This window comes from Manacus vitellinus, unplaced genomic scaffold (assembly GCF_001715985.3).
Source record: "Manacus vitellinus isolate BGI_N305 unplaced genomic scaffold, ASM171598v3 scaffold_5_pilon, whole genome shotgun sequence".
NCBI lineage: Eukaryota > Metazoa > Chordata > Aves > Passeriformes > Pipridae > Manacus > Manacus vitellinus.
The window spans coordinates 22496867-22521572 of NW_021940682.1; the positions used below are offsets into that span (position 1 = coordinate 22496867).

The 24706-nt window shown below is 42.5% G+C and overlaps 1 protein-coding gene across 2 annotated transcripts in view; it reads right to left on the bottom strand.

Moving 5' to 3' along the window:
• Nucleotides 1–12791: 12791 nt before the first annotated feature.
• The window catches only part of CRADD (CASP2 and RIPK1 domain containing adaptor with death domain), an 81146-nt gene continuing 69231 nt past the window's right edge, over nt 12792–24706 (bottom strand). For both annotated transcript variants that reach the window (XM_018071542.2, XM_018071544.3), the window contains exon 3: nt 12792–13307. In XM_018071542.2, coding sequence (XP_017927031.2) covers nt 12967–13307 — 341 coding nt within the window. In that variant the 3' untranslated portion in view covers nt 12792–12966. The remainder of the gene's footprint in view (nt 13308–24706) is intronic.

The following is a 24706-nucleotide window of genomic DNA, read 5'->3' on the forward strand; positions in this document are numbered from 1 at the left end:
GCAACCCCACTTCACACCTTCCCACTCACTTTTAGATGTTTCAAGTCTTCCCCGTTTGAAAAATTCAAAGAATTTTTTCAAGGAGACAGTAAAATCACTGCCTCTGCTTACTGGTGAGCAGTGCAGGGGGGCTACACTGAGCTCACAGGCACCAGAGTAGCCAGGCCACTGACTTCAAACCACAAGTTCGCCAAAGAGGACCATGAGACTCATTGCTGTTCACCCCATTGCAAACACAGGAACGAAGTGTAGCTCAAAACAAGGACCTTCCCCAGAGCTGACGAAGGTATGAAATAAAAGGTTCATTTCAGAGAAACTTTTTCAAAGGGAGAATGTTGTAGCACTTCTGAGTACAGAATGGGAATGTGCCTTTACTCTTTAGGTTTTGCTCTCTATCTCCAAAGTGTAGGACCGAGGACTGAGGAACAGTTTTTCCATAAACACCCTCTTATGCGTGGGTGCAAGTTGCCTGCTGCAGCATGTCCATCGGGATGGGAGCCATGCCCATGGCTTCCCTCCCACACTTCCCTTGCCCCAGCTCCCATGGGTCCTCTCATCCGCTGAAGGTAACCACGGGCATGAATGCACCAAAACCTATTGCTGTATTTCTCTAAATTGAGCTCACTATGGGGTGCACCTGCTCTGTCACATTGACAAAGCTGTGTTTTCCAAATCTATGCCTTCTAGTGGTTTTTTTGAGGCATTAATAAACATCTCAAATCATCATTTGTTACTGACTTAATTACTGGTTGTCACCACTCAGCAACTATTTCAAACAGCTGACAGTGGGAAACACCCTGTCATGCACAGTGTGCAAGATAAGCCCTTAAAAAAAATCTCTAAAATAAAAAAGGAGTCATTCAAAGTGACACTTTTTGGCATTATTGCCTCTTAGTAGGTGGCATATAGAAAAATGTACAAAAATCTTTTATCCAGCATTCATTCATGCATTCATTCTTAAAAAGCTTCTCAAAGACTGCATAATTTTCAGAAGCTCATGGATGCCAGTGGGACCAGCTTCCATGCCTTTCCCGGGATGTGGGGTTCCCACCCTGGTGGGGGAGGCTGCAAGTCCATGGTCCCCCATTTTAGTGCAGTGTGGAGCAGTGGGAGGCCCTCCTAGAGCAGGAGGCTTTGCAGGGCCATGCCCAGCTGAACAACACACCTTTCACCTGATCCTTTAGAGACCACTTTCTTTAATGCGAGACTTGCCAAATCAGCAGGAAAAGCCACTTATGGCTAAATGCAAGTATATTGCGGGAAGAGTGGGGAAGGGGTTTAGCAGAAGGGGACAAGTTGTGTTTTTCATGTAACTGCAGGAGAACTCATAGCCCTCTAGCTCAGAAAGAAATCCTAGATTACAGCCTAGGACAGGATTCATGTAGAAGGTATATCTTTTAAATTGTACAGTGTTTATTAATAGAATGTCCTTCCCTAAAGCCAGATTCCCTATAGCTTGATGTCTGCTGATGGCCAGCTAACAGTCAGTGTTGCTTTGTCATTTTTGTTCAGAGTTGTTTTTTAGAAGCTATTTAGAAATGTCTCCTCCATTTTACTTGCCTGTGTATCTCCTCAATATCTGGCCAGCCTGTGGCTGATAGTTCTCAATGACTCACAGAGAAAACCTATTAAAAAAAAGAAAAAACCTGAGCAGTGACGCACCAGATGTGCAGTGAAATTTTAAAAACATGCTATGACTTTTTAGGAATACATGCAATTAATATTAAACAGATGCCTGAAGTTTCCTGCACAGCTGTTTCTCTATTATGTGTCATGACTTTTAATAGCACTGAGGTGAGACATACAGACACGAGGAAATGCAAGACTATTCAAATTCAAGCTTTTAAAATTCTAACAACAAAAGGGGGGGGTGGCAGATAGCCAAACCACTGAACCTCTCACAAGGCACAAAATGGAACATACTCGCTCAGGAGTGCTGTAAAGCAGTCAGTCAAGTATCTCGGTCAAGGTAACATATACAATCTTCTACTGGGCAGTTATCACCCTTATTGTGCACCCTTGTTTTTGTTGACTTCGTCCAGTAGATCAATTTTTGTAGCAGAGATCCATTCTGTGTTTTTACACAGCTGGGACTAGAACAGGATTAAAAGACTGTATTTTGTTCCAGAATCCCTCTTGCCGTGCATGAACTGTTTAGCAAACAGAGTAGGTCTTTTTCCAGGGAAGTTTGTCTAGCAAGTTTCAAATTCCTTTTTTTTATTACCCCCTGAAAGGCCTTCCTGAAATTCACCTTGTCAGGACCTCCATAGCTGGTGAGGTGGCAGCATTACCACAGGGGTCATCAGCATTGGCAGGATCTGAAGGATCTGAAAGCACTTTCTTACAAAAATCAGGACCTTGGGGTGAGATTGATTTAATTTGACAGAAGGGATGGGATCAATCTCATTTAATGTACATACCTACAGCTGATGTAGGCATGAGTTATAGCCACTGATGTGTGAATTCATCTCATCCTAGAAAAAAACATAAGAAAAAGTAGACGAATTGCACTGAAAAGATGCTGCCTTCACTCCCTTGACTATAAAAGGATGTGATGGATTGGCTCTGATGTAGATGTCACTATGGTAGATGTCTAAAGTTAGATGGATCCTTTGGCTTTCTAACACTAAATGTTTAGCCAAAGCTAATCATCTATACTCCTTCAACAGTTGGTGGAAAAGAGATCCCTCTAGAAAATGTCACCCACATCTACCTGACAGGTGGGCTGAACTGCCTGCCAATGGTGCTGTCTGTAGGAGAAACACAGGAGACATGCCTGATCATTAGCTGGTGAAAGCCAGAAGGGATGAAGTCACTTCTCCATCTCATAGGACTTCCTTTCTTCAGGCTCACACCGTTACCCATGGCCTCAGTAAGGCCTCAGCTCACCTTTTGGCTGGTATAGTGCCAATGTGTCAGTGCCTTCACGTTTCCTTGTATATCTTTTCTGGCTCCAGGGTTAAGCACTTACAGTGACACAGGAAAGCAGCTCTAAACTGGGCACCCTCCAGGCCTTTACACATAGGGTGCAGTTTCCCCTCCCACCCACTGCCCCCTCTCCCAAAGGGATCTCCTGCAGCCCCAGATCTCTCCAGCAACAGCTGCTGTAGGTCCCTGTGTCCCTTTGGAGGCTTGTTATAGTTCTGATATTTGCTCTCTCACTATTCATCATGCCTTCTGCAGAGAGTCACAGCCAGTTTATCAGTTACCAGGAGCATGCTTTCTGGGCTGAAAAGCAATTTCCTTTTCTCCTCTTATTGCAGAAGCCTAAAGAGGGTTTGATTTATGCCATCAGTTTTAGATTTAAAAATCTTCAGCTTCACCTAGGTACATTTCCTGGAGATCAAGGATGCTTAGTATAGTAAGCATTTAGTAATGCTTAACAGATGAGCAATTCTGTTACGCCATATGATCATTTCTTATACATTAGGTCTGGATTTTTCCTACCATGTTAGTTACAGCCACTGTCAAGTGGTGTCAATTCATCTTTTCCTCTTTCTCCTACCAAGCTTATGTCCCTGGGAGAGGTCACAGCAGTGAATGTGGCAACCCTGCAGTTGCCTCTTCTGATCAGCTGCACTTTTGGCTTGCTATTGTGCAGCACTCCTACTCTGTTGCTGTAATAGCCCTTAAAAAACATAAGCGTTTGCCAATATGCTCAAGTAGGGGAAAACAGTGGGATTATTTGAGAAATGCAAGCTTTTTAGTGAAAAACACTGCTGTCAGCCAGTGGAAGTGGCATCACCACTGCATGGATGGCTTAAACTCAAGGGGCCACACTCATTGCTGCTGGATTTCTGCTGGGCTCATCAGAAGTATGAGCCATTGTGGGTGGCCTGAGGGTCTACACAAGCCCATGCTGAGGATGCCCATGGTGGCGGAGGCAGAGTGGTACTGGCCATGAGTATGCATCAGGCCCACCTCAGGTATACAGCAAAGAGGCATCATCAGGAAAGAGTCGGAACACAGGCCTCTGTACTGGGCCCAGAACCCACTCCTTGCTCTTCTCCAAGTTGGCAACAGGGAGGTGGTAGATTCTCCATTCCTGGAAACATTCAAGGTTGGACAGATCTCTGAGAAACCTGGTCTAGTTGTTGTCCCTGCTCATTGCAGGGGGCTGGACTAGACGGCCTTTAAAGCTCTCTTCCAACCTAAACTATTACATGATTCTATTATTTTGTGATTCTATGATTCCATGCTAAAGGTGCTTTTTTTATAACACCCTAGAGAACAACCTGCATTTCTAAAATGAGGCACTTGAGAGAAGTTTTGGAGCAGCTGACGCTTCTGTTGAGTTAATTTGGTTCCCAAGAAACCAGCTATTTTGGTATTGACTTACAGCCCTGCACTAGAACTGGGCAAGCCGCTCACAGACCCAGATCAGGAGGCAGGTTTCTCCAGCCAGTGGAGCCTGACCTTCTTCTGATACCCCCCAGCTCCATCAGAATTGGACCTTTTAGCTTGTGTGTTTAAACTTGTCCCCAACCCTTGGCCTGAAAGCCATCAGGAGGCTGTGGATGGGGTGGCCAAGCCTTATCATCCAGCCCTGCATGGACACCAGCCCAGCACCCATGTCCCTGTGTGGGGAGGCAGTGGTAGCTGTGCAGCCCTTGGCTCCTGCTGGGTGAGTGGCAGCCATGGTCAAAAGCATTTGCTGTTAGCTGTGCTTGGCTGGGTGCCTGCCTGTGCTTCTCTCAGGTGACGACTTTGCTTCAGTTGCTCATGGCTTGTCACCTTGCCAGGATGCACGCCTTGTGGGATTAGCTTTTGGAAATTGCAGCTGGGTGCCCTGCAAGCAATGTCCCTTCTAGGAAAGCACGTTAAACCTGAGGCCATGCTGTCAGCTGGATTTCAGAGTGAAATCTGATGTGTTGGTAGTGTCTGCCTAGGAAAAGAGAGAAAGAGAAAAGTCTTACCTTTTGTGGCATGTGCTGGCATCTAAGGACAGGGAACTGGCAGGCAGGGACCTGGGGCAGCACTGGGAGGGAGCCCTCTGGGAGCTCTGAAGCACATTCCCTCCTCTCTTGATCCCTTTATTCCTGTCCTCTTGTATGCTTAGGCACACATGTCACACTGATTTGCTTGTTATACCCTGTCTTTACCAGGAGCCCGAGGGCTGACTCACCGGAGCCCCAGGCTGACATAGAAGCAGCAAAACTGACAGCCTGTAACACGGAGCCCAGTCTGCAGCTGAAACAAAAAAATCACAGCCCTCAAATTCACAACCAACTGGTCAGCCAGACTCAGGGCTTTGTTTCCATCCTGATTTTCATCACAACTTTGTTATTATGCTTGCCTGCTTCCATGATGTGGCTCTTTCTTTAGACAACTAGCTTTGGGAGTTTACTGGATTTCTTTTTTTCAGACTTCTGTGGGACCCAAAATACTTGATGATGGGTGAGAAAATCTACGTGTATCACAAGGAGCAAAACCTCTGGTTGCCTCTTGAAGGCCCACGTTGACATGTTCGGTATTGTAACTGAGAAGCACACCCATGCTCCTTGGAGCTCTCTCTGCTCTGCAGAGGTTTTTGGGGCTCCCCTTTGCTCACTGTGCTTGCTCAGACAGCAACCTTAAATCTGCATTAAGTACAGAATCTCGGGCTCGCTACGCCTCCATCGAACTTCGCTCATCAAAAGTCTGCATCGCTCTGCAAGTTGCAGCCTGAAGTGGTTTCTCAGGACCAGCAACGGAGGGGAAGACTATGTAATTATTGAGTCTCATTTCACATGCAGACATCAGACCAATGGCACAGCAAACCCAGTGAGAGGCAAGTAAAATTCCTTCAGAAGGTTTGATTTCTCAGGTCTCTCTATGGCTTGTTTGTTAATCCTGAGATTTTTCTCAGAAGTCTTTATTATCCAGAACAGGGTGTGTGCTGTTCGCATGCTGCTTCTTGGAAATTACTGGGAGGCAACTTACTGGGAGGTAATTCTAGATGGGAATCTGAACAAAAGGTGTTGCTTAACCATTCTGAAAAATAATTGAGCACTTGCTATGCAGTTTGTTTAATAACATGAAAGATGGATCCTTATCAGAAATCTCCACATGCTCTAGTTACTCAACTGCTTTCTTATTTAAATAAAACCTATCACATATATCCATAAAAATAAAAGTACCTCATAAAAGACAGTATCACTGAGGTGTGCCTGCGCCTGCTCTAGATAATTAAATTAAAAGCTATATTTTCCTGTTAGTATGTCTTTATATCCCTTTTTTTTACAGGGCTGCTCCATGACTATTGGGCTTTCAAGGACAATGATTGTGCCATGAGTCCCTCACACCATTCCTCTTAAGGTGCTATGAAGTAAATGCAGTTGTTGGCCCATCCCGACTGGTCTCAACCAAGTGGGAACACTCCCAGACCCTTCCTGGAGTTCACAGGGTGAAGCTGGGAAGCATCACCTTCCTGATGGAGAAATTATCACAAAAAAATCAAAAGGAACATCAAAGAAGTGTAAGAGGGAGAGTGCCTGCTTCCTAGGGAATGGTGTTCAGTGTGCCTGCAAAAAAAAAACTCCACCCCACTCTAGTTTGCATGAATAACTGAATGATTCCCTTCAGGATAATCCAAAATGAATGGTGCAAAGATAGAAAATTATAGTTAATAACAATAAAATGGCTAATGATTGAAATCAGTGAAAAATATGCAGAAGTCCCAGGTACTAGAATAATTTGCATATTTTCAAAGTCAGAAAGGCTAATATTTGAGACCCACATCTGAGCTGCCTGCCACAGGGCAGGCTTACTTACATCTATTGGATTTTTCAACCGCAGGAAAAAATTCCCTCTACCAGCACAGAAACCAAGCCAAGGAGGAAGTGCTGGATCAGCCCTGAATTTAAGAAAAAAGAGGTGTTGTTAATGAGAAAATAAGCCTGACTCTCAAAATACATCTTCAACTAGGAACACTGCTGATGGGATCTGCACTTGAGCAGTGCTCCCAGCTGAGGCGGTGTCCTAACCTGCCCTGAGCCTGTTCATGGATGTGACTGTCAAGCAGAAACAGAACTTTGGGCAGCTAAATATTATGCCTAGGCACACATTCCTCAGGAAGGGCAATGACAACACTCAGGAAAGAGAGAAATAACTAGCCAGCCAGCCAGTGAAACAGGCTCTGAGCATGTGCTGCAAGGAGCTTTTAAGAAGATCTCTGTGCGTCCTCTCACGTGAATGAGCTTGCTGCTGGTGTGGTGAAGGTTGGGCTGTCATCCTGGGAAGCTAATGGCCTCTCTGCACAGATCACATCAATGTTCACACCAGCCATAGCAAAGCAGGTTGCCTACTCCACCCTCACAGGGTCTAATGGGTTTGCCCCTCTTATGGTCAGAGGGCACTTCGTACTTGGCTCATTCGATAGCAAGGCTGGTTCTGCATGGGTCAGAAGTGAAAACTGTAAAGAAAGAAAACCCACAGACTGCCATTACATTGCATTTCTTTTGGGTCAACAGTGGCTTTGAAACCTTGATCTCAAGGTAGAAAACTGTGAATGTATTAAGGATCTCCTGAGCCATGAAATCCCAGGTTTTACTGAATTTTTCCCATTCCAAAACTCAAAATTATCTTCATTTTGGAGACTTACCAATATCCTTTACTGAATGACTCCACTCCTCTGCTTCTTCTTCCTTTCTCATGACACTTACCTTGAAGTGAATAGTGCAAAGTGGCACTTGAGGCAGTGAAAAGAGGACCCTGTAACATGGAATGCTTACTACATCCACAAGAACTCCTTTCCTTTTAATTACCCCAAATCCATAAGGACTGCTTTTTCAAAAGGAGGTAGTAAAAGTACCATGCTTCAGCAGGTTCCAATTAAAGTAGGACTAATTCAAAGTGCATTGAAGTTAATAAGAGACTTTTTGTTTCTTTGCTGTTGAGGCTTGGATGAGATATCAGTATCAGAAATGGTATCTATAACATGTGCAGATGTTTTTTAATGTAGTCACTGCTGCAGGAGAGACAGGAATTTTCCTGTGCCATCATCAAGCTCTACCCAACAGCTTCAAAGGAAAATTGCAATTCATCTTTTTTCACAACTAAAATGCTAGGTTCAGAAGTGAATTCGCCTAAAACACATACTAATTTTTTAATCTGTTTATTTTTGTTTCTGGTAAATGTTAATTTTTCTCAAGTAGTTAAAAAAGACACTGTATTCAGGAAAAAAATGCCAAATCATTGGTTTTCTTTTTAGATCTTTAGACCTTAGGTGATAGCAAGACACTTTGAAAGTGAAAATTCTTTTCATTTAGTCAAATTTGGACAAAGCTTTTGAATATTCAATGTAAATAGACAAAGGTTTTAGGAACTGCCCTTTCAGCTTTATTTCTACTATGCCTTGACATTGGCCTGTATCTACAGAGAATATAAGCTTATAAACAGATGAGCTCTGAGAGACTGTTTTCACTTCCAGTAAGAAAAAAAATTGGCAGCATGACCATACTTAGCATGAGATGCCTTTTATTTTCTTCGAAGATAATACGACTTTGTTTATTTTTCCAGCCTCTTGCAAAATGTTTTATTCCACAGATCAATGACTGTCATAAAATATGACTTCAGATGGAAATTTCCTCCACAATATCTGGGAGAAGTGGCTCACAGATGACTGCATTTTCTTTTTACTCTACACTCCAGCCGCTCTTAAACACAGTGTAATGCCTCCTTGACATGGTTTTGCCCTGAGAAGATCCTTCCTTTGTGATCATCCATACAGCTCACACAGGCGGGAATTAGTGCTCTTAGACCTTGCCTATTGCCATGCCAAGAGTCCATGCTAAGAGTTTTGTACTTGCAGAGTACAAAACAGCTTTTATAAAGCTTATTTACCACCTAGAAGAGTTAAAATGGGATATCAGAGTCTCCTTTAGAGACCAAGGAAGAAAATCAATGACGACTTCTTCCAAGGACTAGAAGTTAAGCCGTGAGTTGCAGTGGAAGGTCCAACAGCGGCCACCTTTATGCTTTCTTCTCTCAGAGCTCATGAATACTGCCACAAATAAGTAGATACCAATAACACCACTTTCATGAGAGAGGATTTTTCAACATTGGTTAAGAAGCCTAAATACATCATAGAGAAGCTGTTGCTGGCTCATCTTTCCCAAGCCCATGTTCTACCCCAAAGCCTGAAGCAGCCACGCACGTCACTGCAAGGGATGAGCAGTGGAATTGGGATGAGTCCTTGCTGGGGGCTGCCCCTTGCCTTCAGCCTGTCCCAGGTACCAGTCCTGGGAGCACAGCAGGCAGGGAGGACAGGAGACCTTGTGGAAGCCCCATGTCATTGCCCAGACTGCTGGCCCAAAGAAGTTCGAGGCAAAGGGAGATGGGGAAACTCAGTCACTGAGTTGCCTCACTCCTGAACAACACTCAAGTCACAGGCTTCTCTACAAGTAAAATTAAATAAATAACATTTGCTCCCAAATTAGCAGAAAAGAATAAACATTTTAAGATCTTTTGACTATTCTATGAGAGAATAAGAGGCCTTGCTATACATCTAAAGAATTAAATTGTCTTAATTGCATCCTTGTGTAAAAATAAAGCATTAATTTTTAAGTGGATGGAAAAATCCACTGGGTTGAAGGAATACTACTGTCAGTTAAATGTATTCCTGCATTTGTGTAGTGCAAAAACAAGCTTTAATAGAAACGAAGAGTCTAATAGGAACATTTCCATGAATTTAAAAATAACAGCAGTGGAAACAATCTCATAAAATAAGTAAACCTCTCCCTTCAATATTTGCAACTGAAGTATTTAGGGCCTGGGAATGTGAAAGCAACTATAAATTATGAATGATGTGCTTTGTTCTACAATACAAGAGGCCAGGTTTTATATTCCTTGTCTAGCTGTGGCTTCCGTAACTTCAGTACCAGGTGCAAGGGATGTAGCATTTATCCCACCTAAAGAAGGTGGAGAAATTACCTGATATGATATTCACCCATCAGGTTTCCAGTGGCCCATAACAGATACTCAGAAGGATACCTGTCTTGGAAGGAAGGCTTATTTGGCATGAAACTTCATACCTACTGAAGGTTCTTTTCTCAACCATTAAAAAGACTCTAAATATATTAGTTATGGATAACCTGACATTGGTCAACTGTATCCTGAGCTGCACCAAAAGCAGCATGGCCAGCAGGTCGAGGGAGGCGATTCTCTACCTCTTCTCCATTCTCATAAGACCCCATCTGGAGTGCTGCATCCAGCTCTGGGGTCCTCACACAGGAAGGGCATAGAAGCATTGGAGCAAGACCAGAGAAGGGCCACGGAGATGATTAGAGGGGTGGAGCACCTCTCCTATAAAGAAAGGCTGAGAGAGTTGTGCTTCTTCAGCCTGGAGAAGGGTATGGGGAGACCTTTTAGCACCTTCTAGTACTTAAAGGGGGCCCACAAGAGAGCTGGAGAGAGATTTCCTACAAGGGCATGTAATGATAGGACAAGGGGCAGTGGCTTCAAACTAAAAGAGAGTTGGTTTAGATTAGATATTAGGAAGAAATTCTTTACTGTGAGGGTGGTGAGGCCCTGGAACAGGCTGCCTAGAGATGATGTGGATGTTGTGGATGAGAGATGTTGTGGATGTCACATCCCTGGAAGTGTTCAAGGCCAGGCTGGATGGGGCTCTGAGCAACCTGGTCTAGTGAAAGGTGTCCCTGCCCATGGCATCCCCAGTTGGAACTAGATGATCTTTAAGATCTAAGATCCCTTCCAACCCAAACCATTCTATGATTCCATAAAATGAAGAATATGAGATGCAAAGTTCACCCAAAGAAGAAGACCAGAGTCCCTGACTGCGCCCATTACACTGCTTTATCGCTAGACTGGTCGTCTTCTCGGAGCACTGTGCTCATGCTGGGTTAACCGGGGATGAACTCTCTTGGAGACAGTCTGTGTTGAGACTTGGACCATGCTGGCTCAGAACAAGACAAGGTACTTGCATTTATGACACTGGGAGCCAACTTCTTCCTCTAAATCACCTTTTCAGTAGTTTCTCTTGTCCCCCATCTCCATCTTTTTTTCCTCCAGACTGCTGCCAGGGAGACTGCTTTGCCTCTCTTCCCTAACATGCAAACCATGCTCCTGTCAATGTCACTGTCAGAATTGCTTTCAAGTCCTCATCCCACTCCCTATGCTGGGCTGTGCTCATACGAATTTGCCAAATGTCTGTACACCTACTCTGGGATGGTTTTCAACCTAAAAAGAACATGCTGGCATTAAAGCATCACGAGAAAAATAAATCCCAAACCCTAAACTGATTTACATTGCTTATCTGGAATTTGTTGATAGAATTAAATTCTGGAAGTAGAATATGAATAGTTAAGATATGAATATGATTAATTAAGATCTGAGTGAGGTATGACAGGATCACAATTTACAGAAGGTCAGAACTGTATACTGAAGACTAAAACCAAAATATTACCAAATTACTTCAGAACCCGCAAGAGCAGATCCTGTCAGGATATGTTCTTTGTTTCCATGCTTCTGAAAACCAAGGCATATAGGATTTCTTTAAAATCTCTTTGTCTCTCCTAATTTCCTATGTCTTTGAAAATCTAGGTATAGTAATAACAAATAAAAAAATTTAAAAAGCAGTAAAGTTCATTCTTGCCCCAATAAAGACTTCAGACAAGGCTGTTAAGCTGCTAAATAAAACAGAGCAAATTCTGTAGGATGAGAAGTTCTTTGGCAATGACTCTGTAGAAGAAACATTCTATAGTAGCTTGTTCATAAACAGACCTGGAAAATCTGCATTGAAACTTTGTTTTGCATTTACTGTACAGCAAACTGCTCAAGGAGAATTAAAACGTATTCTGCCTCTTGTCATTAGGCCTCAGAGAGCAGCTGGTCACTTCCACTGCCTTTGGATACATACCCTGTGGATTGATCCCCACCTACCTGGCCAGCAACAATCTCAGTGTTTTTTTCCAGCAGGAGTAAAATCTCCTAGACAGAAGGGAAGGAGGAGAAGAGCCCAAGCTTTACTGTTCTTTTGCATAAAATTTTATCCTCACCGCTGGTACAGCTGGCAAAGAACTGGAGATAGTATAAGCTGGAGGAAGAGCACTGAAAAGTTCATCTTGACCAGAAAGACCTGCAAGCTTCACTACCCTATTTGGCATGCAGTGGGCAGAGCAATGTGCCTATGGATGCTTGGCTTAACTGTGCCACAAGAGTGCCTGGATCCAGAGCACAGCCCAAAAACTCAACAGGCACCAGACTGTCTCCCAGTTTATTAGTAGAGACAAACATGGACAACTTAGAAGTTGTCTCCTTTCTTAGGCTGCTTCTTGCTCTGTTTGCCTGGTTTTGCCTATCTTCTGGTCACTTTTCTACTGTGTGTCTTCCCTGAGAACTTCTCACCTGTGACACAGCATCTGTGCCCAGTGCCTGTCTCTTCGCAGAAACCTACACCAATTAAATAATAACAAGAGAAACTCTCACAGGCATGCTAGGTTTCTGTTACTTCCACTTAGGGCCATTTTCAAAGGCAGACTAAGGTAGCAGCCATCTATCCTAGCAAGAAACTGTATGTGCTGAAAATTTTATAAATGTGAAATTAGCCACCTGCAATAACTGTTGTAAAATTGTTAAATTAGTGATTACTTTCATTTCTTGCTGGGATATCAGGGAAATAGCATGAAACAGCACTAAAAAAGGTTCCTACATAGTCCAGAAAAGAGGTTAAACCAAGTGTTGCTCCCTCAGTGAAATCAGAAACCTTGCTGAACTCACTGCAGGGCTGCCTGCTTGCAAGAACTTTGTCACCCTATATCCCCACTGAAATAGCACAAAAGTGAACAGGAAACAATGATTCATTTTTTAATGCCTGCTAAAAATTAATCTGGCATGAAAAGAATTACAAGTCACAAGATGGCACAGAAAACTGGAATGTTTAAGCTTAATAAAATCACAGTTCCCAACCCCATTTTTTTTTCCAGTTTGAGGCATCCAATCTTCAACATACATTTCCACTCTCTATATTTAATTTAACGAAGTACGTGGAAGCTCTCGATCAATAGCATGGCTTCCCTCAAGCATGTACTGTATCACAGAAGGATCCACTTCTTCTGCTATCAGACTGGCTTGCAGGCTTTGGATTGTTGCTTTTTTCCCCAAACGCTGTCTCCACAGGACAAGTGCAGCTACAATCTGTGACTGCAGGTTGTGAGGGTGATTGACTTTACATCGATAGATGTCAGTATGGGACAAACCCAAGCACAGAACCACATGCTCCCATTCGGGTCCCAGCCTCCTTGCAAGCTTGTTCAGCTGCTGATCTGTTGGTGAAGTCTTCAAAATGCATGGTGCAATTACAGTTAAATCTGTAAAAGGAAAAAAAAAATATGAAAAAGAAAATGCATATATGTGTCACTAGGTAATGCTGCAAATATTAATGTGAGACCTTGACAAAGGAAGGAATAGGCATAAGCAAAGCTGAGGTGAACGAATTAATTAAACAGAATACACATTCATGTAGAAAAATTAATTACATAATCAACCAGAAGATTAATCAGAGAAAACGTAATGCTTAGTGGACATACAAGGGAAACTTGAGGTTTCCAACGTCAGTAATCCAGATATCAGAACTGTACACCAAAGCAAAGACTTCCAAAAGCAATTCTAGATTTTGGGGCAGTGAACAAGAAAGGTTTTCAAGGAACATGTTTCCAGCAGCCATCACCCTCTGAAGATCAATCTGCTTGCATCAGTATGATATAGTGACAAATGACAAATATGGGACCAATAACACCTTATTACTCCTATTCTCTGACACTGTTTATGAACTTCAGAAATAACTTTGATTCTTTAGTTAGTAGGTATTACTCTACTTTTTTTTTTTTTTTGCTGAGGGCTGTTCACAGGAAATTCTTCTGTCTCCTAAGATGCTACTTACCCTTTGTACCTTGTAATATATGGTACACTCATCTTGAGGAGACCAGCTTTGGGGCTTTTCTTCTATTTGAATGAATCCACCAGGTGAACTCAAATAAACAGAACATCAACACTGTTCACCAGTACACATTATGCTTGCTTATCCCTCACGTCACTTGTGGTAACACTCCTGAAAACTGGCATGTATGTGCTACAGCCCCATTCACCTGACCTCCCTGAAGCTGTTTTCAAGAGAGTGCAAGGAGGTCCCATTTTCTCTTAGAGATTTTTGCCCAATGTTAAGTCCCTTAGAATTTTCCAAGTACCCAACAGAACGCACTCTTCATCCAAAAAGATGTTTAGTATTGAAATGGTACCTGAGGAGGACAGGATCAATACAACTACCAAAACAGCTTTCACAGGAAGCATTAAGGTAGCTGTAACTGTCAGTGGTAAAAATCTTGTAGGGACCGAGCCAATCATTTCTTACATACACAACAGATCTCTTTATGTGTTCCCTATGATAATCTGATAATTTATAAAAGGAAAAAAAAAGCATTCATACGGACAGAGTTAGTAGCCAAGTGAGAATACAGTTCTATTCAGAAACATGCTGTATGGGATCCATGTCACCTAACTACAGCTAACACCTCCTGAACTAAATATGCTAGGATTAATTATTGCTAAGGAGAGAAATTGGCTCTTCTGATACAATCTCTCTCACTGGAAAGAAGATGTCTAAAATAATCAGATAAATTACCCCTGTAAACATGCACATTTCTCTCCACAGATTGTAAGAGGAGCACTGGGTATAAGCTCAGATGTTGACATTAGTGCTGTAAACACCCAGTGCTGATGAAATGATTCTCTGCCTATAAATTCAAACTACGTACCAGTTGCTTTAAAAAGGTGCACTTAGAAAAACAGCATAAAATACCTATAAAGCATATTTAATCTCCAATATCCCGTGTGATCACAAGCTGAAATGGTCAATGCAGCCTGCAATTGCTGCTCTCCTGTTGCTGAAGATGCTGCGACAAAACACAGGCAAAATATCCCCATGAAAATGCTGATTATACCCTGTTGGTCTGAAGCAGCAGACTCCTTACAGAAGTGCTGCTTTGCAAAATCTAATTTGCAGCTCCAATATCATGCTTGCAGTCTCCACTACAGCAGAACAGTAACATTACAAAGCATCACTCCTACATTTTATCAAAAGTAATTGTTTTTGCATAGAACACTCAAGAGTCTGAAAATATTTGTACAATTTAAGCCCAATAATACATAAGTACTATACAAAGCTGCTTTGGGTAAAGGGAAAATTGCTTTCTGAAGAGTATTTAGGTCCCTTTGATCTTTCTGTCTCTAGATTGCCAAAGGAACCTGGGGCAAGTGCTGGTTTGGGGGTAGGGCAGAGGATACACAGCTTCTGAAGAAGGCTGAGCAATACCAGTGGGGATGTCCTATGCTGTCACATCACACGTGATACCAATTCCACAGGTAAGTCAGGACAAGGGAGTGCCTTTCATGAATGTAAATAATTGAGAATTAAAAAAAATATAGCTACAGTGTGCTGTCACCAACACTGCTTTTTTGATATTAAACCCTTGACTTGGCTTTGGGTCAGCTACAAAGCATAAAGCAGTGTGCCCACAGCAGCAATACCTGCCAGCCTGGGCTTTCTGCTCTCACACTAGAATTTTTATACTTCACGTTCACTTGCAGAATCATTTTATGATACTGAAATGTGATCAAGTAGGGAGGCCTAACAATTATACAGGTCAGCGTGTCCATCCAGCCTTTGATATTAGGCAGGCTTTTTTACTACAACGAGTATCTTGCCTTCAGTCTGTTATCAGCCCTTTAATAAGAATCAGAATAAAATCCATCCAGGAAATCTTTTCATCTTAGCCTACCATCTGATTCTAATATGGATGTGGAAAACTCTGGGACAGAAGCCAAATGTTAAATTTAATACAAAGGACTGTTATTTTAGTCCCATTTTATTTTCTGTGATAGCTCACTTTCAGCTCTGATACAAAGTCACTGAAGAAAATCTAAGAGAAATATTACATGACAGGCAGTGTTATTTAGAGTTATAGAGAAATATTTAATGAGATCTTTCAGTTATGACAAATGTAAAATCACAAAAAGATTTGGTTATGTTCTAGGATTAATGCCACTCCCAATTTAATAAACGTAATGGCATTTCAGTTGAAATGGAAATGAGTTCTCTGTGCTCAGCACCAAAACTGCTTTGAAAACACTAAAGATGCCTTTTTTTTAAGTTATGTTTACTACAAACCCTCACTTATAATCTTCATTTGTCAGGAACTGCCTGAGGAAGGTAACAAATTGGGGCAAAAGTTTCAATTATGCAGATCCTGCAGTTGCATTTGAAAGGTACTTTTAGGATACTGAGACTTCATGTTTGAAAAAAAAAATGTAAAGCTCTTCTTGCTTTAGGTGGACCTGATGAGGTGTACGCACTTTTGTTACGCACATGCTTCAGCTTGCAAAATGAGGACTGCACTGTTAAAAATGGGCAGAAGTGGGGCTTGGGACACCACCAGAGGGTGTTGAGGATTTCCCTGAAGAAGGTGATTTGTGGTGCTGTCACTTTCAGCGAAAGCACCAAGTGGAACACTGTGTCCAGCTGTGGACAAGGTCTATGCTGTGAAGTGTCAGGGTCACACACTGCAGAGATCTAGAGGCTGAGGTCTTGCTGTTTGTGCTGAAGCCACTAAGTCCCCGAGGAATGAGAAGATAACAGCTTTGATCTGGGGACCAAGCCAGCCTGGTGTAGAGCTTCTTTCCTGGAACTGCCAGCCAGCTCACTGGCACGGCACTTGGGACCATGAAAATCCCCTTTCTCAGTTCTGGAGAGGAGAAGGACTCTCTCCACTCTGGTTTTGGAACTGCAACCGACCAAGAGAAAGACCTGCGGCTCCTTCTATTCAAAGCTGCAGCATGATGGAATGTGCTTCTCCCCATCTCCAGCTCTTGCTGGTCAAGGAAGCTTATCCACACTAAGTCTTTATCCTAGTTGTCCCAGTTAAAAAACAGATGTTGACAACTTCTGACCTATGTGTACATCTGTGCTTTCAGACCACTGCACAGACCAGGAGATACAATGGTGCTGGTGAGTGTAGACAGGAAACAGAGCTGGATACAAATAGAAAGGATATCACAGATATGTACCAGACAAAACAGAGTAACCCAGATACCAAAGCTATAGATGGGGCAAGGGCAGACAGCCACTGCTTTTGCATTACTTTTTCTTCAGGACCTCTCCAGCTTTAAGTAGTAGACTCCAAGAAGATATTGCCAAAATCAGGCAGATGGAAAATAAACTCACCTCAGCTCTGTCCCGCTTGGCACAAGTGAGAGGATGCAAGATAAAGTACAGTGAAAATGGACTTTGAATTACTCAAAGACTTTTTTTCTTACTTTTCCTTTCTAATCATCATCCCCAGGTGATGAAAAAAGATGAGATCATCTCTTAGGCTGTCTTGCACCATGGGACAATCTTTATCAGTGTTAAAGAACTGACCTCCTACTCTCTATGCTGCTGGAATGCAGTGGGGAGTAAGAGAGCTTGGCTCCAACACAGGAGACAGCAGCAGAAAGGACTGAGGCAGTTCTGGGTGATCTGTGAAGTACCCAGCTGATTTCACAGAACCACAGGCCACCAAAGTGCCTTATGGTTTTGTCCAAAGGACTTCTTTGTGCATGACCAAAATAATTTGTTGGAGTTTCAGGGAGGCTTCTCCCCTATGAAGTCAATATATTTTAATATGATGTAACACAAACCCAACTTTTTGGCTTTTGCTCTCTGCTGTGTAAAAGGGATTTTGATGGAAATGATGCAGCTGAATCCAAAGTGCTGAAAAAGTCTCAATCAGTTGCTGCCTAATCCTACAAGGACAACTCCACAGGCAGTTCAGGAGGCAGCTGGGAAGCCAGGGATTTAATGGCACACCTCTTATCCAATAACTAAGAAATCTGTTGGGAAAGGTGTTTCTGCAGACTGGTCTCTGCTTCCAGCACTGCCTCTGTATTTCATCAATTTAAAGGACCATGTACATATTTGTTGGATAAGAAGACAGAAGCAGCCCTGGAAGAACAGATGGGAATCCAGGTATCGTTGAGCTGCACATCGTAATGCTGAGGTGCACAGACATACTTCATTTCTCCTGGTAAATCATTACAGCAAAAAATACAAAGATTTCCCTAGGAAGGGTCAAGAATGCTTCTTAGCTTCTATAATGGAGCCTGTTTGAGAGAAAAGCCTCCTGGGAATCAAGTAGTATGCTAAATCCAAGCATGCAAGAGTCCTTGGCAGAAACAATGCTAGGCAAATGCTGTAATTTTTATACAATCGCATCAGAAACAGGTAGGTGAGATAGGCTTCAAATCCTGCATAACTGGAATGGGACTGTAAAAAGGAGTAACTGCTCAGGCACACATATGGCCTCAGCATCCCCTCCTGCTAGGTTGTAAGAATTTATATGCCTGCAGGTAACCCAGAGGACCAAATCACAGCTAAGGTATTACAGAAAAGTTTATTCCGAAGTTGGAAACCCTAAAAACAGTGTTAATTCAGAAAGCAGGTGAAAGAGTGCAGCAGCAGGCCTGTTTCTGGTGCATTTATAACACCTTTAGCATGGGCAAAACTTCAAGGGTGTGTTCTCCCCTGACCTTTATGGACTCTCTCTCTCTCCCAGCAGGGCCCTCACAGTATGTCTGTGAGAAAGTGTTATCTCTACACAGGAATCCTACTTCTCAAAACAGGCAGAGAATAAACATCAGTAGGTGTAATGAATGGAATTTTCCCACACTGATCTTTTCCAGGCCTAGCTTTCCTAGCAGCCGAAACTTCCTTGAGCAAAAACTCTTTTTTCTCCTCAAATAAATCTTCTGCATTTAACTCTTCTCCATACACCTACATAGGTGTATGGAGTCCTTCAGTGATCTGGACCCTCTTATCAGTCCTGCTCATAATTTCTGAAGAGTTCAAAGTAAACATTTCAGAGTCCTCTTTAATCATCTTTTCTGGCATCTGGAGTACAGTTTTTCCCTGAGAAGTGCTAAAGTTAGATCAAGAGGTTCCACAAGCAGCAAACGAAAGAAGCCTTACTTCCCCCAGGTGTGAGTCCTACATCTGACTTGCACTTCAGGACTTCTTCAGCTGCTTACCAGTTCTCAAGACACTCAGGAAATTGCTCCTGTCCTCAACAGCAACTAGGTAGATGTCAGAGACTGAAATGGTTAATGATTTATACATTCCAGGATTGCCAGGGGACTTTTGCAGGCAGGGAAGAGGCAGCTGGACCCCCACCCCACCCCACCCCCGCCAGCGCTGCTGAAGGTGTCAAGTCCTGAAAAGGTGAAAACAGCCGTGTTTACCACGCCCTTCACATGGACTCTGCGCTGGGCTGTCCGAGATGATGGAGGTTCATGGCATGGCCCATCAAAGCCCATCCCCCTGCCAATCCTGAAAGGGAAAAACTCTTTTACCGTGCTCCTCACAGGAACTCTGCACAGGCCAAGGAGACATTGGAGGCTCGTGGCATGGCCCGTGACACTATTCATGGATATAATAACTCATAACTTCTTTGAGTGTGTGGCCTTCCCTCCCCCATTCCCAATGGATCAAGGCCCCTCTTCAACTAACAGACATGGAAACTGCAACTACCAAGTTCCACCGCTGGACCCTGTGGGCAGTGACTATATATATCTTTCCACTCTCATCTTTTCTTTCCCTTACTCTCCCTTACCCTTATCCTGTCTTTCCTTTTTCTCCCTTATGTATTTTCCCTAAAGGTTATCTTTATACCATATTGCTAGAGATGATAGATATAGATGATAACACCCAAAATGGCAACATACCTGTTTACCTTTGAAACAAAACTGTTCTAAAATAAACCCTACATATATATGTTTTCAAACACCGATTATTTAGTGTCGTTTCACTCTAATCCACCCCAAGGGATTTACTACTAAGAACCTGGCTTACTCTCCCCCCCCCCCTTCTGGGGCGGTTCGTAACAGCAGGCTTCTTGAAGTTGGCCAACAGGTTCAGAAGCTACTAGGGGTACATGCATACAGGCAATGGCCCACAGCAGAGAATCAAATGGCCTTGGTTTCTATACCAAGGGCTAAAAAGGACTCTGAAACTCCAGAGTCATCATGGCTAATGTGCCAGCAATTACATTTGGGGCACTTTAGCTAAAGGAAAACATACATATTTGTGGTGGGTTAACCTTGGCTGGATGCCAGGTGCTCACCCAGCTGCTCTATCACTCCCCGTCCCAGACAGACAGGAGAGAGTGTAAGGTGGAAAACAACTTGTGGGTTGGGATAAGGCAGTTTATTAAAGCAAAAGCAAAGCAGAAGCTTGCGTGCACAAAAGCGAAGCGAAAGATAGCAGGGTTTATTCTCTACTTCCCATCAACAGGGATAGTCGGCCACCTCCAAGAAGCAGGGCTTCAGCACGCACAATGGTTCCTCAGCAGGCAGCCATCAGACAGTGAATGCCTGCCTTCCTCCTCCTTGCCTCAGCTTTTGTACCTGAGCTGACATTACATGGTATGGAATATCCCTTTTGTCAGTTTGGGTCAGCTGGCCTGCTTGGGTCCCCTCCGGAGATCTTGCCCTCAACTGAGGAAGGAATGTTACAGTGCTGTTGCTGTGCTCAGCAGTGGCCAAAACACTGGTGTGTTATCAGCACCCTTCTAGCTGCCAATGCAAAGCACAGCACTGTGAGGGCTACTACGGGGAAATGAACTCCAGCTCAGCCAGACCCAATATGATATTAATGAATCTAGTGCCAGGTTCTACTTCCCTCCAGCCCCCTTGGAGCACAGTGTACTTGTTCAACAAGCCTGAGCCACTGACCCAGTACTGGGTACTGAATGGGCATGGTTGCCATGCCCACTGAATGGGCATGGTGTGTTGTGTGTTTTAGCAGCTGTACTGTGTTCCAGAAATTATTTAATGACTGAATGTCACAATAGAAAACAACTTGCTCATAACCAGGTATATTTGCTTTACAGTGAAATCCCCTTGGCCTGAGCACAATGGTGAAAGGGTGTTATGAAGCAAAACAACATTTGGCAGATCAGGTTGGGACAGGCTTTCAAGACCAGTGAGGTGGGGTTGCAGAACCTGAACTGAAGGTAAGTATGTAATACTCCCACTAATGGAGAGATTGAAGACTTCTGAGAGTTGCAGCCCCCTTGAGCTGCCAGAGATGCTGGATGAAAGGGAAAGCAGAGAGTAAGCATTTTGAGGGATCCCGGTAGGTGTTGTTGTAGATTAGTGAAGTCAAACACAAGACCATGGTGGAGGTCCTGGTGAGAACAATGGAATAAAGAGAAGTTGTCAGGTAAGTGCAGGGGGTGACTTGGCTTGATGTGTTAGAAAAGAGGATGGGAGGTGACCATAGGTCTCCATTCGTTCAGCTGCTCTGCTGCTTTTTTGTTCAGCTGTTCTCTCCCGACCCTGTCCTAACTGCAGGCAAATGGCTGCCCTCTTACTATATCACATCCAAATTCATGAGCCAACCTACAGCCATGAATGACTGGAGTGCCAGACAGGAAAGTATCACACGGGATATACAACACTTGGCAGTCCTGCATGGAGCATGCAGCACTTAGCCCCTCATATGCAAGTTTAAAACTATTGGTAAGCATTATAAGGTTATTTCATTGCAGTGAACTTTAGGGCCCAGCTTGGGATCTGTTTAAACACAAGAAACAAGTTCAAATTACTAATCAGTGAAAGAAAGTAGAACAGACTATCCAGACACCTACCACTCCTATATAATTTGGGTATTGTTTTTAATCTTGTTGTCATTGTTGCTAATTAAACACCAGACTGACTCAAAGGCTGGGAGGGGAACATTAGTGTTTTGCAACAGCTCCAAATAATCATGCTCCAGAGAACACGGAAAAACATTTCTAAGTATCAGCATATACATATCTTCTATGCATCTGCAAACAGCACAGATCACACAGCCCATTCACAGTCTACTCAAAACCACCAGGTCCACCTCCTGGTGTCAGCAGGTTCTAAAAAGTGTTTGACCAAGGAGCAAGAAAAATTGAACTGTAAATCACGCACTATTAGCAGACAGACAGCTGACCCCATTAGAGACATCTTCCCATATATAAAGTTGATATACTCAGCTTAATTTCACTTACAGAAGAAGATTAAAATAACTTGGAGAAGTTATATAGCCTTCTGCTTTTAGCATGTGCATAGCTGTTTCTCTGTAAGCTGCGAGATGGAAGGCTGTGGTAGCTGCTCCACTTACCTGTGCTGGTTGCCTCTTCTGTAGGCTTCTGCTGACTACCAAAGAGATGCCCAACTCCTTCATATCTCATTTGAGGCTACTGGAGGACACCATCTAATAATGACTACCAAGCGAGTGCTGATCTCTGTTCTCTGCTTGGGAAATCCAGCTTCTTCCTCCCACAGAGTTGACTCAGCCTGGGGAAATCCCGGTGATGGAAAACTTGCATCTTTGTAGGAACAACAAGTCCAGTACTGTCTTAAGAATACATACTGACTTCTCTAATGCAATCAAAATCAAATTTTGGTCAGTTAAATACTCAGAGTAAACTACAGAATGGAATCTGTATCATGAGCACATTGAAAGAAAAACACCTAAACCAAAGGTTTAGGAAGTGGCACATTTTTTTCAGTGTTACAGCAAAATAAATCTGACAGAGAATTTTATGTTTGTCTGAGTATATGCTGCTGTTATGCTTCACAAAGTACAGTTTCTGTGCTTGATAACTTCTGATCTTATGAATGCAAACATTAATATACAGAAAGTGCATGAATAAAACCAACATCTGTTAGTTAGAGATCATAAAACACTTACTTGTAAGCGTACTTCTATCATGGTAATTTACATTCCCAGTCTCCTAATTAGACTATAAAAGGCTTTAACCAAAATGAAAGAAAATATGAAATATATTTTTAAGACTGGCTGCATTCTTCCATATTGTGCTGTTTTTCATGACTTGCATTGAAAGATAGGAAGTTCTCTGTCTTATTTTAAACAAATTGCAATCTACTACTCCTATGACAGCCAATGTGCAGAATAAATTGTGGCCATGATCCCGTGATAATCAAATCTAAGGCAACTTTAAATGATCTCCCTGAAGTGAAGCATAATCCACCTGTGGTACCAAATACAGCTTCTTCCAGCCAAAAGCTTGCTGGGAATTTGCATTAGTGGTGTAATTAAAAAGTACATATATCTTCATTTGTTGGCAATCTCTTCTCCTGTGTGAGTTCTAAAGCATCACACTTTGTCACGTTAAGTACATTTTGGATATTGGCGTAAGAAAAAAAGAGTGCATAAAATTTTGTAAATCTACAGGCAATTCAAAAACACAGATGTTTGTATTTTGGCTCAGTGCCAGCAGCTAATTCGTATATTCTTTATCACTTGCTAATGACAATCTAGTAGCTGCGGATGTGGAAGCAGACTACTAAAACCTGAAATATAAACATTCAGATTTCATGACAAAAGTTTTCAATTGTATACCCACTATTCAGTTCCAGTAGCTACGCAGTTTTCTTGAACATTTTTTTATTTGTCTTACAGGTTTTGTGCCTCCACAGATCTCTGCTATACTTCAGTATAATAGATTATACTGTTAAACAGATTGACAAGGAAGTCCCCAAATAAATTAATTCTGTCTTCAGTTTCCACCATTTTGAAACCATAGGGAGCAATCCCTGTGTTTAAGGAATTGAAAGAGATTGGGTTTTCACATCTTTGTTCACATTTTACTGGAAAGAGCAGGGAGAAAGTTTCAGCAATTAATAGTGTGGATGTTATTCTGTTTCCCATGAAGAAACATTAATTACAATCCCACACAGTATTTCTCTGCTGTTGCATACTATGAAATCAAATAATTCATTTCATAAATAAATGGCGGCTGCATATGCATGCAAGGAAAAGAACACCTACGCAAAGAAAACAAATACAACATATTATAATGTCTGCTCTCTTTTCAGGCAGGAGGACTCCACGTTACAGGCAGGATTGGACTTATTCATACTGTAGTTTTATACCTTTTTATTTGTAGCAGCATTGGATGCTGCTCTAGACACTGAAGGAGAAGTAAAATTTGCTTGATATTTTCTATTCATTTCTATACTGTTATACATAAATAAGCAATATGCATAAGCACTGAAGCCACAGCTAATGATGGCATCCTTGCAGTGATACCTTTGGTATAAATGCACAAACAGGTTCAACATGCAGCAATACACTAAGGAAAAAAAGAAATATCTACTCAATTGGGAGGTTCTGTGGAAATTCTGAGCTCTTAGGAATTACTAGACAGTACAAAATCATCTTTAAGTCTGAAAGAGTAGAGACGAGAGTCTCTGGTTTACAGGCCAGAGTCACACCAAGAGTTAACTCTAGAAAGGATGCTGAAAAAATCAAATTCTGAAGTATGTCAATCCATTTCTATATATTTTTGAATGCTCGGCAGTTGCTAGTGAATTCAATGGAGTTTCATAATACTCATGGTACTTTCAACCATTAATTACAGATCTGAAGCACACAGAACCATAATTTCTCTTGGGTAAGTTTCTTCTCCCGGCTATCACAAATAGTAATTAAGAATTAGAGGGTGGTTGTCTGAAGTCATGACGATCGTAAAACACACTCACATTTGCAGTAGAGTTCTCATGGTATCATAGGAGGCAAATGTTTACCCATGTGGGCCGGGCAGCTCTGATAGAGTAGTTCACCCACTCTAAGTACAAAACAAAGACAACTGGAGCAATTAATGATTGTTTTGTCAGCTAGGTG